The sequence below is a fragment of the Fistularia commersonii genome, chromosome 3, assembly GCF_037954325.1.
Source record: "Fistularia commersonii isolate RoL2024-O1a breed Wild chromosome 3, RoL_Fcom_v1.0, whole genome shotgun sequence".
Classification (NCBI taxonomy): domain Eukaryota; kingdom Metazoa; phylum Chordata; class Actinopteri; order Syngnathiformes; family Fistulariidae; genus Fistularia; species Fistularia commersonii.
This window is the reverse complement of record NC_141286.1, coordinates 18,490,843-18,510,516: the sequence shown is the minus strand read 5'-3', so window position 1 is coordinate 18,510,516 and position 19,674 is coordinate 18,490,843. Positions and strand designations below refer to the sequence as shown.

Genomic DNA, 19,674 nt, shown 5'->3' with positions numbered 1-19,674 from the left:
GACCTGCGCCAAGTAAAGAAGACCAAAAAGAGTTTCCGAGGAAACAAAACGGAATGGCCACAGTTGGAGGACAAACTTGAACAGTGGGTTGTTGAACAGAGAGCAGCAGGTCGAAGCGTCTCTACAGTCAACATTGGAATGAAGGCAACAGTGCTAGCTAGCGACATGAACATCAATGAATTTAGAGGCGGTCCTTCTTGCTGCTTTTGTTTTATGACACGCTTTGAACAATGACAAATGGAGTTGGAAAAATATTACTTTCAACAAAGGTGGCGCATATACCGGTAAGAGCTACTGGTAAGTGCGGTACCGTATTCTCAATGCACTATGTTGTTTTTGGAGAGTTGTCAGAACATTGGTTTGTATTCTATTAATGAAGTTTGACTGACTTATCTGACATTGTTGACATTCCCTTTAGAGCAGCTTCACCTGGTGGATGTATAACACAACCCCAGCCACAAAAGTAGTTTCTATTCTATGCGCCTTATATATGACAACAGTTTTAAAACAGGCCATTCATTGAAGGTGCGCCTTATAATCCAATGCGCCTTATAGTGCAGAAAATACGGTGGATAAAATAAACCAATTATTGGATAACAATTTTAAGACAACAGACAAGATAAAACAGAAACCTTTGGCTTACATATAAGATCAGACAGACAGTTTGAGCAGCTACACCTCTTTATTACATGAACCTCCTGGTTTTGGGACACTGAATAGTGTATGACAAAGACTGGTGCGACCTCAGCAGGTCAGAAGGTCAGAGATTGTAAACAGAGGTCCCAAAGCAGCAGTGGTACCCTTAAGATGGAAATGTACTGACTTCCACATGCTTATATTCACAGAATGGGCCCAGATGTTCATTATCGTATCAGTTCTGTGATCTAGTTTACACCAAGTGCTTGACGGTAGGCAAACAGACAATATGTCTGGAAAAATTCTACAAGTTCCTTGGTGTGATAAAATGAGCAGGAACCTTAAGTCAATGGTATTTGATATGTGGGCATTGGAACATCCCTTGAGATAATATATCCAAAAGTTCAGGAAACTTCTTAGAGTCTAAAAGTGATTAAACGAGTAAAATTTGCTTACATATTCATTACACTGATAGGAACAAAATCAATAATGTGCTTGCATACATTTGCGTTGTTATATTTATGATACATTTCAGGAGGCTGGAATTTGCATAACTAACTTTTTTTCTTTCAATGTACGACACCAAAGGCAACAATGCAATCTGGCAAATATATGATCTGGGTGCCGAGAGACAGAGTTTTTTGAGCACGAAACAGAGATGACATGTTGTTTCAAACAGTATTTTCAGATTGGGGGTTGGAAGACACACACACACACACACACACACACACACACACACACACACACACACACCACACTTCAAGATACCATAGAATTAAGCACAAATACTGGAGTATCTCATTTAGTTCAATGAAGAAGTCTTATAAATGTAACTCTCATCCCACACAAAATGGAATGTAAAATGCAAAACATAAATATTAATGCTCAAAATGGACATTAAAGCTGAAATATAAAATGTTAAGAAGCGTTGTGTATTTCTCATATTTACTGCATAAACACCACCTACCAAGAAGGATTATTATGGTCTTTAAAGAATGTTTTTGTGCATCTTGATGTGAGTAGAATGCTAATGTGTGTCACTTTGGTGTTATGTTACATTCATACAAGACATGAGAACATCTATTAAAGAACACAACAGCGCAGATACATAACATGTGCCTCCACTCAGTAAGAATAATAGTGCCCGTATGCATCCGTGTCTCCTCCTGCTCATCTGTGGCCCATGTTAATATGATTAGACTGGATTATGGTAATGTGTGGGGGGATCTGGTTGGTGTGCGGCGATGCTTTGCTGCTCTTGTTTCGGGGAATAGTTAATTGGTTGGGCTGCTTTGATGTTGTGAGGATGAGAGAAGGGGGTTGGTGGGAAAGCCTGGCAATGGTGCCCTACAACTCAAGCCCATTTTATTTTTGGCCTACAAGGGATCTGTGCTGGCGAGTGGTGAAAAGGAATGAAACCTGATGAAACCGGTGTGAAACACTCCAGATCTGGAGCAGGAACATCGTGAATACTCAAATAATAGCAAGTATGAAAAAAAAAAAGGTAGCCAAAATTTATATTCTCCCCCGCTGAGTGTGGCATGCTGAGTCAACAGCTCAGTGGATTGCACAAATCTAGTATTTTTAATGTTTTCAATTAATATCTGTGGGACACCCGCACACTGTGATACTTGACTGAACAAACAATTACACTGCATTGATATTCATTCTAAATACAAATGGTTCTCAGGAGGTCCAAAACCACACCTAACCCAAATCAACATTTACATATTAATACATTCAAGGGATACATTTATTGATGTAAAAAGCAGGGGAGAATGCAAATTGCATGGTAATGAGTGTAAAGCATTAGTAAATCAAGCAGGAGATGGTTAAATGGGAAAATGAAAACAAAAGCAGTTTTGAGTATTAGCTATTAAGTGGAAAACACGAAACACACATCTTTTCTTTCACCAGTTTTCTTCCTCATGCATTCATTTTACCCCCCCCCCCCCCCCCAGCCCACCAGTTATGTTCTTTTACCCCTGTTTCAACAAGAAGTAGGTTTGGGTTTGGATGTCAGGATTTCAACAAATGGTAATCAACTGAAAGTTCTTTTCAGTGTTTAAATGCCCTGATATTTAGAAAGCAAATGCAAAACAGATGCCAGCATCCTATGCGTTTCTCCAATTACTAAACATTAGATCAACCTTGCCAGCAGAAAATGCATTTCCAGGAATGACTGCAGAGCTCAGACACAAAAAACATGGATTGCACATTAAAAGGAAAGACTTTTCCACCCTGATTAAATATCAGGGCTTTCGGTAACCTGTGCGTTTTAAATGTAATTTTCCATTTGAAAAAATATAGGGTTTTTGTTTAAGGAAGAAAAAAAAATGCCAACTTGATAAAAAATAGTGGACCAGAGCTGAGCTATTAAAATGATACATGAAAATCCTGTCACTTCTACGATTGTTAGTGGTTGATGAAACACAATGGATTGATGAAGAACCTACAGGGTTTCTTGAATGAATCCATATGTACAATTCTTCTTAAGTGGCAATAGAAAGACTCTGGAGAATTTGCTACTGTCATGCAACACAGCAGGGTTATTATGAATGAAACTGTATACAAGAGTTTTTTTCTGTGTAAGATGGATTTGGGGATGGACAACCCAAAGAATGAGGCAAGGAAGGAAGTACCTTCAATTTGTACCAGGCAGCAAAGAGTGACTCTCCAAAACCCTACAAAAAAAGGCTCACTGCTACGATACTGAGAAAATGAACCACATATCTTAGATTTCTGGACAGGTTAATGTTCAAATGTTCACTTGTCTGCCTCAGTGCAATATATTGTTCATTTTTAAACAAATTATTTTCTCTGCTAAAGAAGATATAAGTCTCAGGTGACACTGAAAGGCAAGATGTGATGTAGAAATTAATGAACTAGATGTCACTTTTATTCAAAAAGAAGATTATTAGTTTCGTTGTCACCTCATTGCCACAATATGATTTTACCACCGCTGAATATATCTTACTTTGACTGTAGAGACTCCACTAAATCTGGAAACTGAACACTTCTCACCAGCAAGGATGTTATACTCAAAGTAAATGCAACTTTGTAAGTACAAATTTTGCAATTTTATTTGCATATAAAGGCAGCTAAATATATCACAATGAAATGAAACAAAACTAACAATTCAATGAAGAGGGATACAATCAGAGAAAGAGCGAGAGAGGAACGGAACACGAAAAGAGCATTTACAGCGGCAAAGTTGAAACAACTATTGGCAACATTTTTTTGTGCTAGCAAGATTGCATTTACACACAGTGCAAAATTAGAAAAAAAAACAATAAAACACAAATACTATCAGATTTACACTTTAAAGGACAACTTGACCATGTTTAGGCAGGCTAGTTGATAGGAACAAACAGTGCCTGTTGGATTGTGACAAATTTTTCTCTCTCATTCAAAATAAGGAATGCCCTATTGGGACAGTTGATATAAAACATGAAAGAAACGTCTGGAGAGCGTCGGATAATAGCAATAAAGAAATCAATCACACAGGTGCATATTGGGAAAAAAATGCACCAGATTTTTTTTTCTTCCTCATCAAACACAGCTTTTAGTACAGTTGTTTTTACACATATACATACATACATGTATATGTATATATACACACATACATATATACATATCAGTGATGTGCAGTCAGGGGAGGCAAGAGAGTCCGTGCCTCACTTGCCAATCTTGGAAAGAAAAAAATATAAAATGAAAAAGAAATTACATGGTTATATTTATCAATTTTATATCAATATTAGATTTATTCCAAATGGCTGCATTTACTTCTCAAATACTAAGAAGAGATGTGTGGTGAGGCCGCGGACTGCTGGCATGGTCTGCACTAAGACAGTATTGCTGTCTCTTCGTATGTCACTATTAAAATGGTTAAACACTTTCACTATATGAGCTACATTTCCAATGTACAGTGTTTTTTTTTCAGTAAATGTATGTGTGTTACTAGTTTCTTGTGCAGAGCGATCATAAAATGGCTCAGAAGAGCCGCTAAGTGAGGCACGCAGTTCTCCTGCCTCATGATAGTGGGAGCTCGTGATTACCAGGGCTTCTTGCAACTCCTCAGCTGCAGAATACAGTGCCTAACCAGCCATGAACCTCACCACACACCACTGATACATATGCATATATATATATATATATATATATATATACATACAGTCAGGTCAATAAGCAGTCGATCCCTCTGTGATTTTGCAAGTTCTCCCACTTGGAAATCATGGGGGGGGGGGGGGGGGGTTAAAATTTTCATTGTTGGTGCATTTCCACTGCAAGACAGAATTAAAAATCAAATCAGAAATCACAGTGTATGATTTTATTTTTTTTTACTATTTATTTGTAAATTACAGGTTCAAGTAAGTATTTGATCCCTTGAATCAAACAATTTTAATATTTGGTACGGCAGTCTTTGTCAATAATTACAGAGGTCAAACGATTCCTGTAGGTCTTCACCAGGTTTGCACACACTACAGCAGGGATTTTAGCCCACTCCTCCATACAGATCTTCTCTAGATTTCCCAGGTTTCGGGATAGTCGCTGAACAACAGAGTTTCAGCTCCCTACAAAGATTTTCTCTGGGGTTTAGGCCTGGAGTCTGCCTGGGCCACTCCAGAACCTTGATATGCTTCTGACGGAGCCACTCCTTGGTTTTCCTGGCTGTGTGCTTCGGGTCATTGTCATGTTGGAAAACCCAGCCGCGACCCATCTTCAATGCTGCCTGAGGGAAGGAGGTTTTAGCCCAGTATCTCACAATCCATAGCCCCGTTTATCCTCTCCTTAATACAGTGCAGTTGTCCTGGGCCCTGTGCTGAAAAACATCCCCAAAGCATGATGCTTCCACCCCTTTGCTTCACTGTACGTATGGTATTATTGGGATGATACTCATCCTTCTTCTTCTTCTTCCAAACACGGCAAATGGCGTTAAGACCAAAAAGTTCTATTTTGGTCTCATGTGACCACAAAACCTTCTTCCATGAATCCCCTGGTTCATCCAGATGGTCCCTGGCAAACTTCAGACGGGCCTTGACATGGGCTGACTTAAGCAGGGGAACCTTCCGTGCGATGCATGATTTTAAACCATTATGTCTGAGTGCATTACTGACAGTAGCCTTAGTGGTCCCAGTGGTAAATAGTGGTCCCAGCTGTCTTCATGTCATTGACAAGCTCCTCCCGTGTAGTTCTGGGCTGATTTTAACCTTTCTTGGCATCATTGATACCCCATGAGGAGATCTTCTGTGGGGCCCCACTCCAAGTGACATTGGCAGTCATCATCAGCCTCTTCCATTTTCTCACAATGGCTCCAACCACTGTTCTTTTTTCACCACACTGCTTGGCAATTGCTCTGTAGCCCTTTCCAGCTTTGTGAAGGTCAACAATTTTGTCTTGTGTCTTTTGACAGCTCTTTGGTTTAACTCATGTTGGCTGCTACAATTTTGACAGATTGTGGGGTGCACAGGTGTCTTGAAGAAAGCTATCAGCATTAAGAATGAGCAGAGTGTAGTTGGACTCTTTAAAAGCAGAGGAACAGGTAATTTACCTGTAATTTACAAATAAATTGTTAAAAAAATCATATAATGGGGTTTCTTTTTTTTTTTTTTGATTATGTTTCTCACAGTGGAAATGTACCATGGATAACAATTTAAGAACCCTCCATGATTTCAAAGTGGGAGGACTTGCAAAATTACAGGGGGATCAAATACTTATTGACTGTACACACACACACTTTATATATATGTATATATATAATACATAAACTTTTGAAATTAGATCAGAAATCCAAGCACGGGATGTTACAAAGTTAATGTTTAGGGGCTGTAAAATTGATAAGCTCTCTGTCCCTGCGTTAGTCAGTTGTTGTTTGCCGGGATGATGGGTAATAAATAAGGACTTTTCTCTGAGCTTGCAGAGAGTGGGTTTTCTAGCTGAGAACATTAAAGCTAGTTTAAGGCAGTGTCCCTGTCAGCCAATAAGAAATGAGGAACTGACGAGAAAAAAAACATTAAAAAAATACCTAAACACAAAATATCAGATGATACAACATAAAACAATGGCATCCATTGTCTGGCTGATGCAAACCAAACATAAAGAAATTGTACAAATTCACAAAGCTTTATTTATCTTACAGATCTGACCAATATTTAACAAGAGCAAGATTGTTTAATCACAAAAAACACCCTGAAAAGGAGAATATCGGTGTATGATCTCAAACTCACTCTGCATCATATCCTGGATTTAATTGTTGTTTAAAAAAACACACACGCACACACGCACACACACACACACACACACGCACACACGCACTTAGAGGCTAAGAGAGGAGGCAAGAATGTATTTTCCTCCTGTTGCTTTGTTTGTGTCAATTAAATACTGTAGTTGTATTTGCGTTGTGATAACCGCAAAATCCTGATGGGTGGTTCACAAACTGACACCAGGTTACTCTTTTCTGTATCTATGGGGTACAATTTTTGTAGGACTTTCTGGCTAAGGCTTCAGACAGCTCACACAACTGAGGCAAATAGCACAAGGGTGCATGACAAACAGGACAAAGTGAAGTTGCTTCATGCAGGTGGCAAATTGCAGTCTTCTAGAGGAAAAAAAAAGACTGATTTATATAAACATGATGACTGTGTACAGAAAGCAACATTATGGGCACCATCTAATACATATAAAACACCGATATTCTCCTTTCACCAGACCCCACCTCCCCCCCAGTCTTCAAATATTCTCAATCTCAACGACAGCCTGGAGAAGATCCAAAGTTTGCAAAGTAATACTTTGATTCTTTTTTTTTCTTATTTTACTCAACATATTTGTAGAAAAAAAGTAGTTTATAAGCCCCCATCCCCCCATCTCCCATGACCTCAGGTCTCAGGAGCTGGAGGGGTTGGGAAGGTCAAACAGGATGGGGGGGTTGGTGGGCTGGAAGCTGACGGTGCAGGTTGATGCATTGATGAACGTTGTGTAGCCGTCGGTCATGATCCCATAGCCTGATGGGACAACAGTTTTTAATAATTGGGATTACGCTCTTTTTTTGCCCCTTAAAATCATTTTGCAGGACTTTTCCAGGACATGTTAATAATTAAATAATTAACATTATAAATAATAATTATAAATAATTAACATAATAAACATTTTGCTATATTGTTCTGAAGATGAACAATTTTGAAATGACCTATTCGTCAAAGTGACAACACAGATTTATCTTTAAGAAACAAAGCCATTTTGGTTAGGAGTACACATTATCCTCTTTAAAAATATCATGCATTTATACCAATTGCAAATACCTCTGCTAAAAATCATTTTGACTAATTTAAACGAGAATGCGACACATCGAGGACCTATAGTAGCAAAAAAAGGCTTATATAATTTTATATGATCACTATGTTGAGAACCAGAGACTTTTAATACATTTTGAAATTTGTCATGTTATCTATGACTTGAAAATTGGACATCAGTTCATCTGGTTTTCCAGGATGTGTGGATTCATTAAAACTCAAAATCATTAAAATGAATCTAGATTCTGTGAAGACATTTATCAAAGAGTTGATATTGTTCTCAACAATAGAAATGTATCAAAATATCTTCCAGGGATATCCCATGAAAGATCGATATCAGGGTGACTTGATACCAGCCGAAGGCTCCACTCTGCATTTCAGTAAGATAAATCTGAAACAGCATCAGAATAAGCTGAACTTTTATAAATGAAAAGTTGTGCTGTAGGTTGATTCAAGAGTCTTTTGGTGGCAACCTTCTGAAATTTTTGACCTTGAAATCAACCACGAGAACAAATTATTAAAATAACACGTTGTACAATATGAGAGCTCGATAACAGTGTTTATTTACGGATAGAATGGGCCAGCGGTATTTTGCTTTATACCTTCATGTATGCCTCCAAAGGCATGGAGTTTTGGCCGCACCCTTTTCTGGACCGTGTTGAGCAACTCCACGCAGCCGACCCGCTGGAGCTCCTTAGGGACCCAGTCTCGAAAACCTACAGAGACACACATACACATACCCTTAACAAATTCTTATCTTTGTGTTTTTTGCCAGATGTGTGCTTTTGCAAATCCGTCACCTTAAGTCAACTGGGAAAAGGAAGATGAACAGAATTTAATTCATTCTCAAAGAGAAAAACTGTTATATTTTAACAGAAGAATGGCTGGATAGAGTTTTCCTGCAACTTACAGATTTTCTTCTGGTAAATTTCCAATTAATAAGTGAGTATTTTGAATATCCAACATTAAAAGTTGGAGAATATATAATGCATGAATGGTGTATGGACATACATACATACTTGTTTTATTTATAACATACAATGGCCTTCATGAATGGCCTGACGTACACAAAATAATTTGGATACGGACCAAAAATGAATTCTAGGCATATTTTGACTGGGGTTTCCTTCAAAAACTTCATAAGGAAAAATTGTTACACTCTGACTGAATTTAGTTGCTTATAAATTGTATTTGGTTGGAAGTTGTTAAGAACTTCAAGGTTTCTTAAGTCTCCTGCTGGAAATGTTATGTCAAATTAATATACAAGCATCCCCAAACACTGCTTCGCCTGGATTTAACATAAATTTAAGCTGGTTGTGCTGGACAGTTTGCTAGAGTGAATCGTAAGTATGAGCAGAGACTTTTCATATTTCTTACATTGTCTTGCAACCCCGCTTTTTCCCCATTTTTGCAAGCCACCCAATATCCTCAACGACACCCTGCCCACATACTAGGCTCTCTTCTTTTTTTCCTTGTTTGTGGCTCCTGTCACACTGTTGCAAAATCAAGTTTCCATGCAATCAAAAAGCCACAGTAGCAGCAGCAGCTCTCCATAGTCGAGAGGGAAGGAAATCGCTCAATAAAGCCAGATGGAGTACACATAAAAGAAAAAATAAAGCCCAGAAAAAACAACTGTGGCTCAAACAAGCAGAGAGAAACCCAAACAGTCAGTTGTGATTTTTGTTTCCGTAAAGTCAAACACAAATCCTTAATCGTGTTCAGGTTGTTGATTCAGACATTGTTGGGTTTGGATGAAAACACTGTTTCTTCACTCAAATATATAAACACATTTGCGGGAAAGGGAATGTTATAATGTTAAGGGGAATGTTTATTCCTCTCTATGAAGGAATGAGAGTACAATCTCACGTACCAGAGAACAAAAACATCCAGTGTCAAAGCAGCATAGTAGTAATCAATAATAATCACATTCACATTTAAATACAACAAATGCTTCTCCAATTGGATTTCTAATTCAATCATTTGTGAAAACAATTTGCAATGTTGATATGGAATTTTGTCAATTTCGTCATTAAAATTCAGATTAGCAATACCAAAGTAAACAAGACTTCTTTATATAAATAAATTCAGAAAAAAAAAAACACACACACACACACACACACACACACACACACAAGCACGCTCTTTTATGGATATTGGGAATAATGAGGAACAACGCCATTAGGGGTGGCGATAAAGGAACTGTGATTGGTTAATTGTACTCACCCAGTGGAGGACCGTGGGTCATCAGAATGTCGATACCCTCTGGGACTTGGTTCCATTTATCCAGCAGAGACTGGCCTCGGGGCAGATTGAATCCCCACCCGTTAAACCAGGGAGTCCTGCAGAGGCAGAAGGAGAGAGGACTCACATTAACATTTGATCAGGAGAGTCAACAAAACATCATGATGACAGAAATCTAATTGATGACATCACCAAATATAATAGAACTCCCACACCTGTTTCTGCTCCATGGAAATTTTGAAATTACAAAACACGAAACAACTACAGGAAGCCTTTAATGGATAACGATATTGGACAAAGCCTTTCTTAAAAAAAAAATGCATGAAAAGGAACTACTTGAAAGAAATTAACCGATTACTTGCACAGATCTTCAATTATTCACAAGAAATAAAAATTAAATCAAATTTTTTTTTTTGAGGGGGGGGGCAACCAGGGGGCAACCATTTAAAGACAGTCATTCTACAATTTCATTTGAGGGACTTTGACTTTTCTTCTGGTTTTTGTAACTAGTCATTTTAGTGCTTCTTTAGCAACACTTGTTACTACTGCTTTTCCTCTTTTCACTTTGTCCTTCTGTTCCCTTGAAGAAAAATCAACACTTTACAAGTGTAAGGATATGTAGTACTATCTATTAGCACATTTTCTATTAATGATTAATTCCCAAAACAATTAAATGCATATACCGAGTTAATTAATTATTGGATAATGTGCTTACACACACACATGACCCACCCACAAAAACAAATAAATACAATGTATTGTTATCATACAATTATCCATGTCCGTAAAATAATATATTCTGTATTCAAAAAAATCTTTAATCCATAAGAGCTACATTACATGAAGCTACACGACTAAACCTTGGTACTTATTGCCAATACATATCATGAATAATACAGACCTGAGAGCACAAATAATTGGTCAAAATGTTAACCTTTAAATAGAGAGACTACATCAGCCAGCTTTTAATTAAATTAATCAGAATTCAGAAATACATGACTTGCTGTACAGGCCTTGGAGAGAGGGAAGTGTGAAGAGTGAATTCTAAACAGCAGGAGCCCTGTCATGTGTCAAACCCCCATCCCCTCTGCAACCTGGTAACAGATTGACTGACAGCAGCCAAGCCACCTCCGGCAGCCTAGACGTGGGTTTGCAGCTCCTGGGTGACAGGCAGCATCTCAGCTTCCCATGGCAGACACAAAGAAACCATCGATGTGGCTGAGTGGGAGAGTGGGATAGACAGATGGATGCAGCACGGTGAAAACAGATGAAGAAATAAGACAAGTGGTGCAGAGGTTAGATGCAGGAGTGGGGCAGAAATTGAGTAGATGCTGGCTGATAAAGTGAGACTTCATTAATCATAATAGTGGTAATTGTAGTAGATGGCTGACAACAGAGAAAAAAAAAATACTGGACCTATTGCAATACCTATGACCTATTGCAATACATCCACAAAAATCCACAAAATATTGCTCTAATTGTAATTAGATGTTTGCTAAGAAGGGTTGTGAATGCAGTGATCATTTTGCCTCAGTAATTCCCAGGTTTCTTTGGGACAGTTGGAGACCGCTTGGTGCAGACTGCTGCAGACCGCTTGGTGGTATAGTATTTGACCAAGGGGAAATAAGGGCTGCACAACCATCAATAAGTTTTGTTACAGTGAGGGATGGATGCTGTGGCTCGAATCAATATCTGCTGCTCCACAGACTGAGTTGGACTAATCAGGGCCCGGGTAGCCACAAGATGTTGAGCAGAGATTGCTATCCGTTCCAGTTTCTTTTAAACACATGCGAATTCCTGATTTTTCTTCTACAGACAAGCAAAGAAAAGGGGAAATACTTCCTTTGCTCAGCAGAGAGAGAGAAAAGAAACCAGAACAATATAAGGTGCTCCTGCACTCGGGACACAAAGACTGAAGCTCATTCTTTGATTTGCTCAGCCGCTCTTTCCCTTGTTCTCTCGCTCAGTAGAGAGCTGAAAAATGAGGTTAAAAATTAAATGTGAGGAGCGGAGGAGTGAAGGCCACAGACTGAACTGATTAATTAGAACTAATCACACAAATCTGTGCTAATGGAAGTCTAATGGATTACTGGGGAGAATAGCCATTTCTCCAATGGAAACAGAGCTGCTGCGGAAAGCACTGAATCAGGGCTGAGCTTGCCCTGCTTGGCTGCCTACACACAGCAAGCACCAGCAGAGCATTTGCCTGACTCTGGTTGTGACGAATAGCAACAAGGCCAAACTCTGAAAAATAGCCCAACACTTCCCCCCCCATTCAGAAAAAATAAATTGCACTTTCTTGTAACAAAAATAAATAAACACCAGGAACGTTGACTTTGCTCCATGTTTCACATGTTTTCTCCCACATAAACACATTCATCTGGGAGATGAAACATAACCCCCGACATGTGCCGTGGATCCGGAGCCAACCCAAAGGTCCTGACTGAATGCAGAGCAGGGCGCTGCAGCTGACGCCACAATAGCCCCATTGTGGGCTGTCTGCCTGTGAAATATACCTTCCATGCAAGTGCATTTGTTAACCTCCACCAAGATTAATGATATCCCACTCACACATAAAGTAGGATAGTTTCCTGTATGGCAGTGACAGAGGTTTTACTCTACTGTACTACTGCATGGGTGTGTGTGTGCATGCGTGTGCTGTGGGCATAGGGTCATCCAAAGAACAAAATGTACACTCCTGATGTCTCATTCTGTTCATATAGTCTATATACATACTCCAATGTGACTGTGTGTTGTGGTCAGACAATATACAGTGCTCGGTCGTGCCATGACACTTGCCATCTGGAGCATGTCGCCCTGGAAACAAAGGAGAAGCGTCTGCAAGGAGGCTCAGAGGGAAGTAAAACAGTCACTGAAATACAAGTCAAAGAATGGAGGAGAAATGGGACAATAGCGGAGGAAAGGGGAGCTCTGTAAAATGAAGAGATGCAGAATAGCTTCCACATGTCGTGCATTTGTGGTGCAGTCGTGTGTTGGGTAGATGTAAAGGCATTTAGGGTGAAAAGTCATAGATCCCTCCTGCATATAACAAGAAAAGTTGCTGAAAAACAACGGATATAAAATGGTTTCTTTTCCACTTTAACACCGGTATTTCTACAGAACACACATGCCAAACAAAAAACACAAGGACAAAAGGCTGGTAGCCATGGTGACAGGGAAATTTAATGATCCTCCTGGGAATCAAACAGTGGAAACTGGTTAAAAATCAGCCCTGCAACCCAGACTAGCAGCAGCAGTAAGACAGACCATTTAGCCCTCATATGCAGAACGTCAATATTCAATTAGGCTGGTGGTCATCATTAGAACGGGAGTGCAGTGTCTCTGTGCGTGACATGGCTTTTAAACCCCCTTCTTCCTAAGCTGCTCTCTCTGGGCCCCGAGTAAGGATGTGATACCCCCACTAATACCAGTCTCGCACACATACAACTGATGCCTCATTCATCTTATTATGGCTATTAGTGAAGCCCCTCCCCCTCTGAATGGTTCAATTTAACCTATATTTTATACTTCAGTGAATTACTTGTTTATAGACAACACTCCTCTTTCTCTATTTTTGCATTGTTAACCCACGAAAAATTATGGCAATAGCAATAATTTAAAAACTTCAGTTCCATCCCATCTAATGTAATGTAATAGCTTGTATCACATGTGAGGTGGAGTAGCTGTACGTAAACAAACAGAAGCTCTTAACCCAGTGACGTAATAAAGACACCTGAGTATTTTTCAAGGTATATTAATATGTTGATTTAGAATGTTGCCTTAACTGAGCATAGATTGTCACAGGACTTCTACAACTGATCCAAATATTGATGTTAAAATTCCAGAGAAGGTCCAGAAAAAGCTCTCTGCACATGATACTGTAGAAAAATTGACAACAACAAGCATCATGCCAGATCAAAGCTGCAAAAGAAAGCCATCAATATAATATAAAATGTTTCAGTTAGAATTCTAAATCTGGTATCAACATATTAAAGTAAAAATGCTTGTCCCAAATCTTATATCTTCCACCTGTTCACTTAAAAATGCATTATCAACATCAGGGGTCCTGACACTGTATCTAAATACCTTGTATCCAGCAGATATTCATGCTAGCCAACAGTGTGCTGATGCTCACTTATCTTTGAGCAACCAATATCTATATGGCAGTGGCTCAGCCCATTGGGATTTGCCCTGGGGACTGGAGGATTCGAGGCCTACTTGGACCAATATATATATATATATACTGTGTTTGGATTGGTGGCTGGAGAGAACCCGAAACTGCCCCCTGACGCATAAATCTGACAGTATTCTCCCTCCGTCACCTCTCCACCCAAGTAGTTCTGTTTGTGCATGTGCGTTTATTTCTCACCAGTGTAAAAATATGAACAACAGAGTGCAGAAACATAATTTTCTGCTAACGATCAGTAAAAAATGTACTTATCAAGATCAGTAATGTTCTGCCTAAAATCCCTTGTCATCACAATAGACATTTTGCTGTCTACATAACTGCTGATGTTGCACCAATCAACGCTACCGTCCATCACCCCTCAATTGTGACACTTGGTCACAACAGTCTGTCAAGCACACATCTGAAAAACTTGTAGATTTGCATCCATGATGTCAAAACACACTACACCTTACCTTAATTGTACAGCACAAATGGTCCTCTTCTATGTAATCTAATAATAATAAAAAAGGTGTTTATTTTACAGCTATTCAGTGCTAAAAGCACAAGTTACACTGACAGTGGACATAGCAATGACATCAATCTATCTTGATATATTTTTGTTTTATTTGTTTCACCTTTATGCACTGTAGGATTGAAAATTTTCACTTTGTCGCTCATATTTGCCCACAAAATTGGTGCATGAATCTGATAACTGAGTCGGATCTTTTTTTCAAACATGATAGATTATCAGCCTTGGTTACCCAACTCCATTTAACAAGCCTTTTACTCATGGGTAGACCCAGCAAATGTTATTTCCACTTCTTACTGCTTAAAACTCTGATCAACCTCTTCTTCTTTCTCATACACATGAACACTCATATACCCTGTGCTGAGGTGAATGTTTACCCAACACAGTAACGGTGCAGATTCCTAGTCATCTCACATTGTCTGTCATTCACAGCCCAGACATCTGGTAGCCTTTTGGACAGAGGAGACACAATACTGCAGGAACAAGTGCCAGCAAATGAATACATACACCTGTACTGATTGTCTTTGTATTATCCTCTTCAAAAAAAAGAAAAAAAAAAATCTGTATTGAGACAAAATTTCCGGTTCTCTCTTTTGCTTGCTCTAACACACACACTCCCACACACACACACACACACACAAACACACACATACACACACACACACACACACACACACACACACACACACACACACACACACACACACACACACACACACACACACACACACACACACACACACACACACACACACACACACACCCTCAGGACTATTTGTGTCATGTTGCAAGCAGAGATAATATCAAAGTATGTCACAGGTAAAATATAATCCTTCACCTGAAAGCTGTGAAACAGCTGCTCTCTGGTATATCAACTGGATGCGAAACATATGACAGCAAGTACAACCTGTGCTGTGACCAGACCAGAGATAACAAGAGAGGTGAAAATGTATGTGCACAGCCAGCGATCCATCCTGTCTGACCTCTTGAGTCAGAGTGTCCCTGAGGTCAGTGGGGGGAGGAATCTAATTGATCAACCTGTCAGAGCCAATGAAGAGCGCCATGTTAATGGGACTTTTATAAGCCTCACGGGATGAACCACCTGACATTCAACTGTATGAGTATGTTCAAAGCAAAGAGCTTGCCCTATGTGTGTATGTGTGTACATTCAAGAGTCCAGGTAGCCCTATTAAAAGGAGCCAAGTGGAGACTGGCCAGGTTTTGACAAATGGCCTCTCAACACCAAGGCCACCTTTGCAAACTTTGGGGACAAGGTAGAAGGCGAAGTCACAAGGGTGAAAAGGGGTTATGTATGTATGCATGTGTGTGTGTGTGTGTGTGTGTGTGTGTGAGTGTGTGCACGCTCTGCTCTGTCCCAGCACTAATAACCTGTGTCTAGTGACTGATGGAGTGTGGAATGGATTAATCTTGCTGCAGTCATGCTGCCAAATGCTGAGGCACTGAGGGTTAGCAACCCGACTTAGCCCGCTTAGGAAAGGCTAGAATCATGGGGAGATGTTGCATGCACGCACGCAGACACACACACACACACACACACACACACACACACACACACACACACACACACACACACACACACACACACACACACACACACACACACACACACACACACACACACACACACACACACACACAGCCTCTCTCCTTGGGGTTTGTCTTCACACTGTGATGAAGCCAGCTGCAGTTTGACCAGCAGGCCGCTGCATCAGCCAACAGATGCTTCATGGCAAACACAGCTGCTCTCAACGGCCTCGCAGCTTCCAGCACTTCACTGCATTCAGGTCCGGCTGGGTATGAAGACATGGAGACAACCAGTGGGAGAGTGACAAAAGTCCCCAATACTGCTGCAGGAAATCAAACAGGCAGATGTTGCAGTGCTCCTCCTACCTTCATAGCGATGTGTACATTCTCACTTACACACACACACACACACACACACACACACACACACACACACACACACACACACACACACACACACACACACACACACACACACCTCTTGTGGATCAACGTGAACATCAAAGGTTGCTTAATTGCAGCCTCCTGTTACAGTGCTACTCAGATTGAAGGGTTAATGTAAAAGCACTTTTTTCTTAACCCTTTCAACCTTCCCATAGACAAGAGCTCTTTCTAAAGAGTTTTAACAAAGCAGGTTTGAATGTGTGTGAATATTATAAGAAAAAAAAAGTTTTACTTAAAGGAACAGCAGAAATACAAAAACAATGGTAGAATAAACAGAACCACGAGAAATATACATGAGAGACAATAAACGGAAACTGTGTAGAGTGATAACTAAAAACTAGCAGGTTTTGGTTCTGATATGAGAATATTGTGTGTAAACTATGCCAGTAAATAGTTCAAAGACAGTGAGTCATTTCAAAAATATGATCATGTCTACTCTGAGTAAAAGAACAGAAGAATAGAGGTACAAGTAGAAAAAAAAGCACCAAACCAGAGAGCACAAAGCCGCTGCACCCGAATGCACCGCCATCTTGTGTCTTCACACAAAAGAAACGTCAGTGACATCAACTGCGGAAACAGCTTTCCATTCTTCCTGACCTTTATGAACCAATAAATTGCTCAAATTTGTGGACTGATAAAGAATATCAACCAAAAAACTAAGGTCCAAAATTTTAAATAAAGATTCAAAAACTTAGGTGTCAAGTCAGAAGGGATTGCAGGGTATAGCTGACACACGTTGGCATTGTGATGAAACTGTTTGACTACTGAAGCATTAGTTGCCCTTGGAGACTTGTTGTATGATGTGTTTCTGGATGTACTTGAGAAAATCACAGCTTAAATAGAATTATTGTTGAGGTTGATAAATGAATAAACACCATATCAACCAAAATCAATGAAACTTTAACCCCAAATTCAGATAAGAAGAGGATTTAATGTGGAGACTTGAGTATAGAATTGCATGAGAAGAACTGCTTTATCAAAAAGCAGACAAGGCAATGTTGTTAAGGTTCTACCATGGCAATAACAATCTACATTACCACAATATGTAGTTATTTTTCATGGAGATGCTGGTTAAGAGGTGCAAAACTGCATATCTTCCCAGTAGACATGGCATTTTTGAAACACATAACATTTTATTATATATTTTCAGGGTTTTCCCCCTTAGGCTAATAGGCATATAAACTATCTTGATGTCTTGAAGTATCTGCAGACAAAATCCTTGGGAAAAGAGAGTTGAGAAGCAGTTTCACGTGTATTTTCGGAAGTTAGCCATGTACATGTCAGAAAATCTGAATTTATAATTAATTGGTGATCACTGAGCTAGATATGAGTTAATTTTGTCAGCATCTTGACACAATATCTAAAGAAAAAGTATTTGTTATGAGATTGAACATATTACCACAATCTCCTTCATTGGCTTGTTGCACAATAGAAACATGAAAATATACAAAAGAACCACATTACATCAAAAGGTATTGAGGTAATGAGGTATTCACAAGAAAATTTCAAGGTAAAGGATAACAACAAAGGCTCAACAGAAATGTTGAAGTTGAATTGTTTTTAAACATCTCTGGTCAGTGATTTCAAATGTTGATAAAGCGGATTTAAATCAAATTAGTAAGATAAGTACTGTGATGTTGCATTGTTATTTCAAATTGAAACTGAAATATCCTGCATATATTGGCTAGCATGCTAAAAAAAACAATACAATTATTATTAAAAACACATTATAAAAAAACACTTGGAATTTCCAATAACATTCATTGAAAAAAAATCACTTTAAAATCAAATCAAAAATAATGAGAACAGCCTCAAATTTTTACTGATATTTAGCACAGAATTATATGCAAATGTTCATGTCAGAAAATATTTTTAATATTTGATAATTCAAGCTATTCACATAAGAATCATTGATCTGATTTTTGTCAGATTTCTTTCAAAGTTTTTTTATCATTGAAAGCAGTGTTCAGACAGAAGTACAATGAAAATATTCCCCGATTATCCTGGGGACAAATTGATTATCAGACCTGTGAGGAACTGTGCCCAAGCTTATATTGTGATGCATCAATAAAAAAGCATTTTAAATATCTTCTGCATGTGATATGAAATTCCCCAGCCTTAACTGCAATCTATATTTATATTGATTATGTCAAAGTATCACAAAATGAGTGATCTGTTATCCAGGCTGTCAGTCCTACTTTTTACCAGATGTTGGCAATGATGCATGTTTGTTGTTGGTTAAAAAAAAGCGGGTCAAAACACAGTGGAACCTATCATTACCCAAACATAGACTGACTATGGAGATTGTATAATTCTTTTCAAACTCTTCTTGTGACAAGTAGACTTGATTTTCTTCCCTTGAAGCTCTCGAAATTAACCATGACCTGGATATCGGAGAACTTCCACAAATATGGAGATTGTAGACATACTCAGAACATTCTTGCAGTTCATTCATAGTGTCTGCAATATTAAGAGTGAAGGAATATTTTCGAGAAGTGTGAGACACAGTTACTGTGACATGTTTACTGTACTAGCAGCAGAGTGAGCAGACGACTTAAGACCGTTAACATACTGGGGTCACTGAGGGAAGAAACAGATTTATGTGAATGATTTGTGTCTGGAGGCTTGTGAACTGAGTGGGCTCTAATCTATGTGTTCATGTATAAAACAGCACAGACCTGCTGCGTGTCCCTGGTGTGTGTCTCTGCTTTTGAATGTGGCAGGTGGGGTTTAGGAAGAGTGGTGAGGTGTTATGGGAACAAGGATGTGTCTACATGTGAACAAGGAATCTAAACACTGTGAATTATGGATCTGTCAGAATA

The 19,674-nt window shown here is 39.1% G+C and overlaps 1 protein-coding gene across 2 annotated transcripts in view; it reads right to left on the bottom strand.

Moving 5' to 3' along the window:
* Positions 1-6,230: 6,230 nt before the first annotated feature.
* Positions 6,231-19,674, bottom strand: part of mpped2a (metallophosphoesterase domain containing 2a) — a 71,448-nt gene continuing 58,004 nt past the window's right edge. For both annotated transcript variants that reach the window (XM_086143977.1, XM_086143978.1), the window contains 3 exons: positions 10,149-10,264; positions 8,528-8,641; positions 6,231-7,637 (listed from right to left, as the gene is read on the bottom strand). In XM_086143977.1, coding sequence (XP_086000103.1) covers positions 7,519-7,637; positions 8,528-8,641; positions 10,149-10,264 — 349 coding nt within the window. In that variant the 3' untranslated portion in view covers positions 6,231-7,518. The remainder of the gene's footprint in view (positions 7,638-8,527; positions 8,642-10,148; positions 10,265-19,674) is intronic.